This window comes from Calliphora vicina, chromosome 3, assembly GCF_958450345.1.
Source record: "Calliphora vicina chromosome 3, idCalVici1.1, whole genome shotgun sequence".
NCBI classification, from domain to species: domain Eukaryota; kingdom Metazoa; phylum Arthropoda; class Insecta; order Diptera; family Calliphoridae; genus Calliphora; species Calliphora vicina.
The window spans coordinates 117,614,221-117,626,512 of NC_088782.1; the positions used below are offsets into that span (position 1 = coordinate 117,614,221).

Here is a 12,292-nt window from a genome sequence, read left to right on the forward strand (position 1 = left end):
TTTAATGAACATTAGCAACTCAATAATTTTAAATAAATACACTATCGACAAAAATCCACTCGAAAAAATAACAAAATTTACGCACATTTACACGCATTTAATCCGGGAGATTTCTTTTTTTTTCTGAAAAAACTGAAACTGAAAAATAAAAAGGTTAAAAGTGCACACATCCCTGCTCGTATTTAACTATAAAAATTTGCCGTATCTATAAAACAGTGTCGATTTAATTACAATTGCAACCGCAATCTGTGCTGATGCCACCAACGAATTGTAGCCACGCCTGGGAAGTTGGATTGCAAGCTACACACGTACCAACGCAAAATGATTATGTCCTGTATAAAAACAACAACAACAATTACAAAAATACGCATAGAGTCCTTTTATGTAGAGGATACAATTATCAGGACCATAAAGCACACACACACACATTCTGCTACACCAAAAGCTCATGGGGTCATTTACAGGTTTTATGTGAGATTCTCTGTATTTGTTTCGGGGGTTTTTTTTGTATTTTTTTTTTGGTAGCGGTTTGTGTTGTTGGTGGTGGACATGCTTTATGTGTTGCTCGTTGTGATAATTTTACGCTCAATTATTATTAAATATTTAATACGTTTGGTATCAGACTGCAACAAAAATTACAAAAAAATTATACAAACAAGAAAAAAACAAGTTGAGGATAATAATTGTTTCTAGAACGACTAAATAGTTCACTACTTAAAAAAGACTTTCTCAGAAAAAAAACTTATTTTTAAACGGAAATTGGAGATTTTTGGTGAAATTTCATTAGTGAAAAATATAGATTTTGCGATAGGGTTTGGCATGGGGGAAAAAATATAAACATAATTACCTTTCATTTGATGTATAAAACTTATTTATTTAGCTTTATTGCAACTTAATTTTGAAGCAATATTTTGATAATAAAATTTCTACATAAACGTACTTTTTAATAGGCTATATGCCGTTATAAAATAAGAAATATTAAAATATTTCTTATATTTCTAAAAACTAGAAGTAATTACCTATCCATTGGTATATAACACTTTATATTCCGCTTTATATTACTTTAAAATATTCACTGTTAAAAGTAAGCCTACTAAAAATAAATATTCACATTACTTACTATGCGCTTCTCATTTTAGCAAGGGATACATGTAAATGTTCGATTGAAGCTTGTTGTTGTTTTTAGCTTAAGTACAATTTTGTTGACGCAATTTCATCTTTTTTTTCAGTAGACTGTTGCGTACATAGAATTTGTATATCATAAAAATTTAAAAAAAAAAATCGAAAATTTTAGAGAAAAAAAAAATATCAAAAATTTAATTTTTTCGAAACTACAAAAATTTCATTGGAAATTTTGGAATTATTTAAAAAATCGCTTATTTTAGAAAAATCGCCAAAATTGCACCAAAAATCGCTATTTTCATCAAAATTAAATTTTTGGGAACAAAATTTCAAATTTTATTAAAATTCAAAAAAAAGCAAAAAAATCTTTTATTTGAAAAAAAAAAAATAAACGCCAAAAATTAAAAAAACGCAAATTTCACGAAAAATCGCCCTTTTACCAAAATTAAATTTTCTACAAAAAAATTTAAAATTTTATTAAAATTCCAAAAACAAAAAATCTTTTAGTTGGAAAAAAAATCGAAAATTTCACCAAAATTAAATTTTCAGCAAAAAATCGAAAATTTTAGAGAACAAAAATTTTAAAATTTAATTTTTTCGAAACTACAAAAATTTCATTGAAAATTTTGGAATTATTTAAAAAATCGCTTATTTTAGAAAAATCGACAATTGCACCAAAAATCGCTATTTTCAACAAAATTAAATTTTTAGGAACAAAATTTCAAATTTTATTAAAATTCAAAAAAATAATAAACGCCAAAATTTAAAAAACGCAAATTTCACGAAAAATCGCCCTTTTATCAAAATTAAATTTTCTACAAAAAAATTCAAATTTTATTAAAAATGGAAAAACAATAAAGTCGTTTTTTTGAAAAAAAAAAAAATAAACGCCAAAATTTAAAAAAATGCCAATTTCACGAAAATCGTCACTTTCACTAAAATTAAATTTTCAGTAACAAATTTCAACTTTTATTAACTATCCAAATTCAAAAAATCGTTTATTTGAAAATAAAAATAAGCGCCAAAATTATTTGAAAAAAATAATAAACGCCAAATTAAAAAAAAAAGTCGCCAATTTCAACAAAAATCTCTAATTTACCAAAACTTAATTTTCTGCAACAAATTTTAAATTTTATTAAATATCAAAAAAAAATCGTAAGCCGAAATTAAATTTTCGCAAAAAACTTAGAAAATTTTATTAAAAACCTCAATAATACTTTCATGCTGGTTTCACATAAAAAAACGGCAAATTTTAGCTAATTTCAGAAAAATACACCAAAAAATAATTCACTAAATTCACAAATATGTAATTTAAATTTCACCTGCAAAAAGTTTTATAAAAATTTGAGAATTTCATTAAAAATCCAAACATTTAAAAACATGCAACTTTAAAAAAAATTAATAATTTTACGAATTTCCAAAAATAGATATCTAATGACAGATATTTCAAAAACCCTGTAGTAAGTCAGTCGGACCTACAATGGAAAAAAATTTAACCCAATTTTTTTTTCACCAAAAAAATTAAAAAAAAAAATTAAATTAAGAAAGGATTTTTATAAAATATTTTATTTTTTTTAATTTATGTGGAAAATCTTTTTTATAAATTTATTAGTGAAACAAATTTTTTTGGTTAAAAAATATTTTTCCGGATTTTGAAAATTTTTTTGTTTTTGGTTTTTTAATAAAATTTTAAATTTTTTGGAGATTTTTTTTTTCAATATTGGCGTTTATTATGTTTTTCAAATAAAAATTTTTTTTGTTTTTTGGATTTTTAATAAAAATTAATTTTGGTGAAAGTGCCGATTTTTGGTGAAATTGGCGATTTTTTTAATTTTGGAGTTTATTATTTTTTTCAAATAATTTTGGCGTTTATTTATTTCTTCAATTAACGATTTTTTTGTTTATTGATTTTTAATAAAATTTTAAATTTTTTGCTGAAAATTGAATTTTTAAATTTTTATTTTTTTTTTCAAAAAACAAATTTTTTTTGATTTTGAATTTTTAATAAAATTTTAAATTTTTTGCTGAAAATTTGATTTTGGCGTTTATTTTTTCAAATAAAGAATTTTTTTGTATTTAGATTTTTAAAAAAATTTTAAATTTTTTGTTGAAAATTAAATTTTGGTGAAATTGGGTATTTTTTATTAATTTCGGCAAATAACCAATTTTTTTTTAATTTTGAAATTTTAATAAAATTTTAAATTTTTTGTTTAAATTTTTTTTTCAAATAAAAGTTACTTTGTTTTTAAATTTTTAAAAAAATTAAAATTGTTTTTGTTTTAAATTTAATAATTGTTCGTGAAATTGGCGATTTTTTTAATTTTGGAGTTTATTATTTTTTTAATTAAACGAAATTTTGTTTTTGAATTTTTAATAAAATTTTAAATTTTTTTCTGAAAATTTAATGTGTGTGGTGAAATTGGCGATTTTTTTTTAATTTTAGACATTTATATTGTTTTTAATAATTTTTCAATAAAATTTGAAATTTTTTTGCTGAAAATTAAATTTTGGTGAAGTGGCGATTTTTCGTGAAATTGGCGTTTTTTTAAATTTTGGAGCGTATTATTTTTTTTAATTTTTAATAAAATTTTAAATTTTTGATAATTTTTTTTTTGTAAAATTTTCGAAGTTTTTTTTCCATTTATTACCAATATACATATTTTATGAACGGCACAGTCTACTCATCAACTAGCCTTGCATTGGTTATAAAAATAGTTAAAATGGCGTCAACAAAATTGTACTTAAGCAAAAACAACAACAAAGCTTCAATTGCACATTTACATGTATCCCTTGATAAAATGAGAAGCGCATAGTAAGCACTGTGAATATGCATTTTTAGTAGGCTTACTTTTAACAGTGAATATTTTAAAGTAATATAGCGCGGAATATAAAGTGTTATATATCAATGGATAGGTAATTACATCTAGTTTTTAGAAATATAAAAAGTTTTTAAAATTTCTGGTTTTACAACTGCATATAGCCTATTAAAAAGCTTTTTTATGTAGGCATTTTTTTTTATCAAGTTTTTGCTACAAAATTAAGTTGAAATAAAGCTAAATAAATTTTATATATCAATTGATAGGTAATTATGTCTAGATTATGTCCTAGTTTACCTTCAATTGTAGGCCTTTGTTTGTCAATATTTCTTTCAAATGTATCCTCTTTGCAAGTGTATCCTTATACCGAATATATTGATGTAATAATGGAAGCTGTTGTCCTAATGAGATTGCAATTATTTTGTAATAAATTTTTATTATTTCAGATTTAAAGTTCATGTTTTTAACGATAAATTGAGATGCACACAAATTGTGTGCCACATACATACGTACGCACAAAACCCACTTAAAAAAGCAACAGCAGATCAGAGGAACTACGAATCTGTACAATAATATTTGGTGGCGGCGGCAGTGGTGGCACTGTTCTGGCATTTTACATTCATGTTGAGCTGTATCTTGTTCGTCGGTTTTTAAAAACCATTTAATTTTTAATTATTTTTTATGAATAAAATATTTACAAGGCAGCAACAAATGTTGTTATCGACTTTAATGCAAAAATTACTTTGTCATGTTTGAGGCCTGCTGCATTGTAGCTGTGCTGATTTGGTTTTGGTTTTGGTGGTAACACATTTTTTAATTGTATTACAAACATTTTGTAATTAATTCAGTTTATTTATTCTCTTTTTTTTTTTTGTTCTGTTAATTGTTGTGTTTGTTGCCACTGTTTAATAGGATATTAATCGAATAGTATTCATTTAATTAATATTTTATTATTAATATTAATGATATTATATGTATTTGATATTATTTATTTGTTTAAGCCGACTAAATGTCATTTTGGAAAAATGTGTGGCCATAAGATTAGAACATTTAACTAAAATTAAGCCATTAAATTCCTGCTTAAATTTTGTTTGCAATTCAATTTATTTGTTTAATAAAATTCTATTCAAATATGAATTTCTATTATTGTGTTTGGCTGCCAATATTTTTCATTGTTAACTCCATAACCTTTATTCGAGGTTAAGGTCTTTTTATATTTAAATTCCAGCCATCTAATTCATTAAAATGCTATCAGCATTTTTTGTATTTTTTTGGTCTTATCATGTATAAATTATCTGTTTTTTCATAAAAACAAACTTAAATTTTTTTCTATTTTTACATATAAAGCATTTTAATTATGATTTAATTGCAAAAAATGTGTTGAAAAAGCCGAAAGAAAACATTTGAGCATATTTGTAAAAGTGGGTTAAATAAAGTTCAATGAACCAGGCGTTAAAAAATATTTTATAATAATTGAAATATTGACAATAAAGAGGAGGAACTATTACTATACCAAAATGGAACTACCTACGATTAAAGCTAAACATGGTTCTGTTCTAGTTCTGTTCTAGTTCTGTTCTAGTTCTGTTCTAGTTCTGTTCTAGTTCTGTTCTAGTTCTGTTCTAGTTCTGTTCTAGTTCTGTTCTAGTTCTGTTCTAGTTCTGTTCTAGTTCTGTTCTAGTTCTGTTCTAGTTCTGTTCTAGTTCTGTTCTAGTTCTGTTCTAGTTCTGTTCTAGTTCTGTTCTAGTTCTGTTCTAGTTCTGTTCTAGTTCTGTTCTAGTTCTGTTCTAGTTCTGTTCTAGTTCTGTTCTAGTTCTGTTCTAGTTCTGTTCTAGTTCTGTTCTAGTTCTGTTCTAGTTCTGTTCTAGTTCTGTTCTAGTTCTGTTCTAGTTCTGTTCTAGTTCTGTTCTAGTTCTGTTCTAGTTCTGTTCTAGTTCTGTTCTAGTTCTGTTCTAGTTCTGTTCTGTTCTAGTTCTGTTCTAGTTCTGTTCTAGTTCTGTTCTAGTTCTGTTCTAGTTCTGTTCTAGTTCTGTTCTAGTTCTGTTCTAGTTCTGTTCTAGTTCTGTTCTAGTTCTGTTCTAGTTCTGTTCTAGTTCTGTTCTAGTTCTGTTCTAGTTCTGTTCTAGTTCTGTTCTAGTTCTGTTCTAGTTCTGTTCTAGTTCTGTTCTAGTTCTGTTCTAGTTCTGTTCTAGTTCTGTTCTAGTTCTGTTCTAGTTCTGTTCTAGTTCTGTTCTAGTTCTGTTCTAGTTCTGTTCTAGTTCTGTTCTAGTTCTGTTCTAGTTCTGTTCTAGTTCTGTTCTAGTTCTGTTCTAGTTCTGTTCTAGTTCTGTTCTAGTTCTGTTCTAGTTCTGTTCTAGTTCTGTTCTAGTTCTGTTCTAGTTCTGTTCTAGTTCTGTTCTAGTTCTGTTCTAGTTCTGTTCTAGTTCAGTTCAAAGAATTACTACAATTGAAACTCAAATATATCTGTATTTAAACTAACGATTGAGTAATACGATTTAATATTCCTTATATGTCTTGCTTACTAAACACTAGACCTAATGAATGATCCAACTTAAGGAATATAAAATAGAACTTTGTAAAGAACAATAGGCATCAACCAAATGACTTTATCAAATTAAAGGTGTTTATTATATAGAGAAATCTGCCAAAACACACAAACGAATTGGAATCATAGTTTTAAACTTAATTATTATTGTCAGCATTAGCAACATCATTGTCAGCGTCAGCATTGTCATCATCAATTTCTCAAAAAATGCCAGACAACTTGTCACCATTGAACAAACAGACGATTTTACAAATGAGCAAACACGTGACGGAAACTGAGGAAGGCAGTCGGATGGACTTACAGGCAGGCAGACAGACAGACTGAAAGAAACTCATTGCCAGACATTGGCAGGCAGAATAAAGTAAAGAAGGACAGACAAACGTGCAAATGTGGTTTTGCATATTAACACTTTTTCATGTTTTTTTTAAGAGTTTTATATAAAAAGAAAACAAAAAACGAAAACCTACTTAGATTTGCTTTAAAATGTTCGGCTTAAATAAAAAGCAATGATTTTTAAATAAAATTAAATTTTAAATTTTAAACAAAGGATATTTATTTGACGTGGTTTGATTTAAAAGCTTAGACATTACGTGTCTTTAATTGTTAAATAAATCTAGAGGATTCATAGTTTTTAATAAACATAAACAGAATTTATTTAGTTTTGTGTATCTGTTTTATAACACTCATCCTTTGCACTTAACCCATGCTAAACATTTTCAAATTATTAAAACCCTTTGACTTGTCAATTTTACCATGCAAACGTCCCTTAAGTATCAAATCACCTCCTGCTGCCTTTTCCAATTTCATATCCACATAAAAGTTTGCCTCTGGTACGTATTGCGGCAATAGCTCCTCATCAATGCGATATTCTCGCAAAGTATAGCTGCCTTTTTTCATGGGACACATCTTAATGAAGGTGCCACGCTTTAAGATGTCTTCGTATATGGTGCGCAATGTATTGTCAATGGTGCGTTGCATGAGAAATTTACAAAAGTGCACTTTACGATTCAAGATCACTGTGTAATTATTGGCTTGAATTCCCTCTATGCCCAGGGCATACGTTAATGAAATGTCATCAATATCTTCCAATACATTGAGCTGTACATTGACGGTTGATTCAGTGTTGGAGGAATTTTGTATTTGAAATTTAACATCCAATAGTTTGTCATTGAATTCATGCGGAAATGATGTAAGTATCACTTTAAAGGCGCGCTGTATGGTTGTTTGTTGTGGTGATGATGAGGAGGAAGGAAGGAAGAGAAAAGAAATATAAATTGTAATGGGATTTTTAAGAATTTTAGTCAAGGAAAGTTGAGCTACACTATGACTATAAAATAAGCTATGAATTAAACTAAAATATGATTATGGAAGAACTAAAACTAAAGTCAAAATATGACGATAAAGGGACCTAAGATTGAAGCTAAAATAAGACTAGAACTGGACCCTTGATTGAAGATTAAATATAACTATAGATGGACCTACGATCGAAGCTAAAATATGATTATGGAAGAACTAAAACTTAAGTCAAAATATGACGACCAGATCTGGACTCTTGATTGAAGCTTAAATATAACTATAGAAGGTCCTGCGATTGAAGCTAAAATACGACTGTAGAAGGTGCTACGATTGAAGCTAAAATATGACTATAGAAGGAATTACTACTGAAGCTAAAATATGACTATAGAAGGACCTACTACTGAAACTTAAATATGAGTACAGAAGGACCTACGATAGAAGCTAAAATTTACTATAGAACGACCTGCGATTGAAGCTAAAATATGACTACAGAAAGACTTACGATTGAAGCTAAAATATGACTATAGAAGGTCCTGCGATTGAAGCTAAAATATGACTATAGAAGGAGCTACGATTGAAGCTAAAATACGACTATAGAAGGACCTACGACAGAAACTAAAATATAACTATAGAAGGACCTAAAATTGGAGGTAAAATATGACTATAGAAGGACCTGCAATTAATGCTAAAATATAACTGTAGAAGGATCTACGATTGAAGCTAAAATATGACTATAGTAGGACCTGCGATTGAAGCTAAAATATGACTACAGGAGGACCTACAATTGAAGCTAAAATATGACTACAGGAAGACCTACAATTGAAGCTATAATATGACTACAGAAGGACCTACGATTGAAGGTAAAATATGACTATAAAAGGACCTAGAATTGGAGCTAAAATATGTCTATAGAAGGACCTACGATTGAAGCTAAAATATGACTACAGCAGGACCGGAGATCGATTCTAAAATAAGACTATAGCAGGACCAGCGATTGAAGCTAAAATATGACTACAGAAGGACCTACGATTGAAGCTAAAATATGACTATAGCAGGACCGGATATTGAAGTAAAATATGACTATAGATGAACCTACGATTGAAGCTAAACTATTATTTTTAATTTCACCAACGTTTTCATTTCCAAGTGCCTTTCCCCTCTAATATTAGTTCTTTTTCCACTTATTAATATCCACAAAATCCTTTTCTTGTTTAACTATACTCTTCTACTACAACAGTTTCCTTAAATCGTACCAATATCCTAAAAACACTAGCAACAGTTTAATTTCAAGGAAACCTCCTACAAAATCAAATAAATAAATAAAAAAAAACCAAAAATATTAAGAAAAACTTACCCAAGCTTTACAGTTTTGTGAACAAAGTAATAAAACCACACAAAATGTAATTAAAATTTTATATTTAAACTTCATGGCTTTGAAGTAGGCAACAAACACTTAACTGATGGTTAAATTGAATTTTCCAAAAACTATAAGACCCAACCATATACCACACTTAATAGCAAATATTAAAAATTAAATAATAATAACAATAAAAATATTTAATAAACAATAACAAAACATATAAATAAATAAATACTTATAAATGAAAATTAGCCAAGATAATCTTGAATTCAACATCATCACATATGACTATTACCATTAACCAGACCCTAATGACAATGATGATGGATAGATAAGCTGCTGCTGTTTTAGGAAAGCAAAAGAGTTTATTAAAAAACATTTAGCTGTGTATGAAACACAACAAAAAAATAATAATGATTTCTAAACTTCAGTGGAGCATTAAATCAGAAAAATAATCAAAAATCACTCAGAGTTCTAGTGAAATGGAACCAAACAACAAAACATTTTAATAATAATAGGGATGATGATGCAGAGCAGAATTATGATTAACATGATGAGCTTGACATTTATGTTTTAGGGGAAGTTTTAAATAGTTGAAAGCTACAAACAGTTAGGTCGAATTTGAAGTGAGCTATATCATTCGAATATGAACCTTTTATATAGCAAAATTGTTCAAATATGAACGTTATTCGAATCTAAAATTTTCTGAAGAAAATTATACGAATCCCTGAATTTTCAATACAAAATTAATCGAATCTAGAATTTTCTATAGAACATTATTCGAATCCCTTGATTTTCTATAGAAAATTATTCGAATCCCTGGATTTTCAATAGAAATTTATTCGAATCCCTGGATTTTCTAAAAATAATTATTCGAATACAAAATTTTCCTTAGAAAATTATTCGAATCCCTGGATTTTCTTTAGAAATTATTCGAATCTAAAATTTTCCATAGAAAATTATTCGAATCTAGAATTTTCTATAGAAAAGCATTCGAATTCCTGGATTTCCTAAAAATATTTATTCGAATCAAAAATGTTCCTTAGAAAATTATTCGAATCCCTGGATTTTCCTTAGAAATTTATTCGAATCTGGAATTTTCCATAGAAAATTATTAGAATCCCTGGATTTTTTATAAAAAATTATTAGAATCCCTGGATTTTCTATAGAATATTTACGAATTTAAAATTTACAATAGAAAATTATTCAAATTCCTGGATTTTCTATAGAAATTTATTCGAATCTTAAATTTTCCATAGAAAATTATTGGAATCTATAATTTTCTATAGCAAATTATTCGAATCTAGAAGTTTCCATAGAAAGTTATTCGAATCTAGAAATTTCTATAGAAAATTATTCGAGTTCCTGGATTTTCTATAGAAATTTATTCGAATCTAAAATTTTCCATAGTAAATTATTCGAATCTAGAATTTTCTATAGAAAATTATTCGAATTCCTGGATTTTCTAAAAAAAAATATTCGAATCTTAACATTTTCCTTAGAAAATTATTTGAATCCCTGGATTTTCTATCGAAAATTATTCGAATCCCTGGATTTTCTATAGAAAATTATTCAAATCTCTTTATTTTCTATAGAAAATTATTCGAATCTAGAATTTTCTATAGAAAATTTTTCGAATTCCTGGATTTTCTAAGGAAATTTATTCGTATCTAAAATTTTCCATAGAAAATTATTCGAATCCCTGGATTTTCTATAGAAAATTATTCGAATCCCTGTTTTTCTATAGAATACTTACGAATCTAAAATTTTCCATAGAAAATTATTATTCGAATATAGAAAATTATTCAAATTCCTGGATTTTCTATAGTAATTTATTAAAATCTTGAATTTTCTATCGAAAATTATTCGAATCGAGAATTTTTCTGTAGAAAATTATTAGAATCTAGAATTTTCTATAGAAAATTAATCGAATCTAGAATTTTCTATATAAAATTAATCGAATCTAGAATTTTCTATAGAAAATTATTCAAATCTAGAATTTTCTACAGAAAATTATTCGAATCTCTGAATTTTCTATATAAAATTAATCGAATCTAGAATTTTCTATAGAAAATTATTCGAATCTAGAATTTTCTATAGAAAATTATTCGAATCTAGAATTTTCTATAGAAAATTATTCGAATCTAGAATTTTCTATAGAAAATTAGTCGAATCTAGAATTTTATATAGATAATTATTCGAATCTAGATTTTTTCTGTAGAAAATTATTCAAATCTAGAATTTTCTATAGAAAATTATTCGAATTCCTGGATTTTCTAAAAAATTATTCGAATCTAAAATTTTCCTTAGAAAATTATTTGAATCCCCGGATTTTCTATAGAAAATTATTCAAATCTCTGTATTTTCTATAGAAAATTATTCGAATCTAGAATTTTCTATAGAAAATTATTCGAATTCCTGGATTTTCTAAGGAAATTTATTCGAATCTAAAATTTTCCATAGAAAATTATTCGAATCCCTGGATTTTCTATAGAATATTTACGAATCTAAAATTTTCCATAAAAAATTATTCGAATATAGAAAATTATTCGAATTCCTGGATTTTCTATAGAAAAATTATTCGAATCTTGAATTTTCTATCGAAAATTATTCGAATCTAGAATTTTCTATCGAAAATTATTCGAATCCCTGGATTTTCTATAGAAAATTATTCAAATCTCTGTATTTTCTATAGAAAATTATTCGAATCCAGAATTTTCTACAGAAAATTATTCGAATCTAGAATTTTCTTCGGAAAATTATTCGAATCTCTGAATTTTCTATAGGAAATTATTCGAATCCCTGATTTTTCTATAGAAAATTATTCGAATCCCTGATTTTTCTATAGAAAATTATTCGAATACCTGGATTTTCTAAAGAAATTTATTCGAATCCAAAATTTTCCTTAGCAAATTATTCGAATCCCTGGATTTTCAATAGAAAATTATTCGAATCCCTGGTTTTCAATAGAAAATTATTCGAATTCCTGGATTTTCAATAGAAAATTGTTCGAATCTAGAATTTTCTATAGAAAATTATTCAAATACCTGGATTTTCTAAAGAAAATTATTCGAATCCTTGGATATTCAATAGAAAATTATTCGAGTCTCTGAATTTTCTATAGAAAATTATTCGAATCCCTGAATTTTTAAT

At 26.5% G+C, this 12,292-nt stretch overlaps 2 protein-coding genes across 2 annotated transcripts in view; both read right to left on the minus strand.

Moving 5' to 3' along the window:
• Positions 1 to 12,292, minus strand: part of LOC135955983 (alanine--glyoxylate aminotransferase 2, mitochondrial) — a 382,980-nt gene that overhangs the window by 209,602 nt on the left and 161,086 nt on the right. The window lies entirely within an intron of this gene.
• LOC135955708 (uncharacterized) lies at positions 7,180 to 8,919 on the minus strand. The gene is made up of 2 exons (XM_065506066.1): positions 8,912 to 8,919; positions 7,180 to 7,810 (listed from the first exon to the last, which is right to left on the minus strand). Exons 1-2 carry the CDS (start codon positions 8,917 to 8,919, stop codon positions 7,180 to 7,182), a joined length of 639 nt encoding a protein of 212 aa, XP_065362138.1.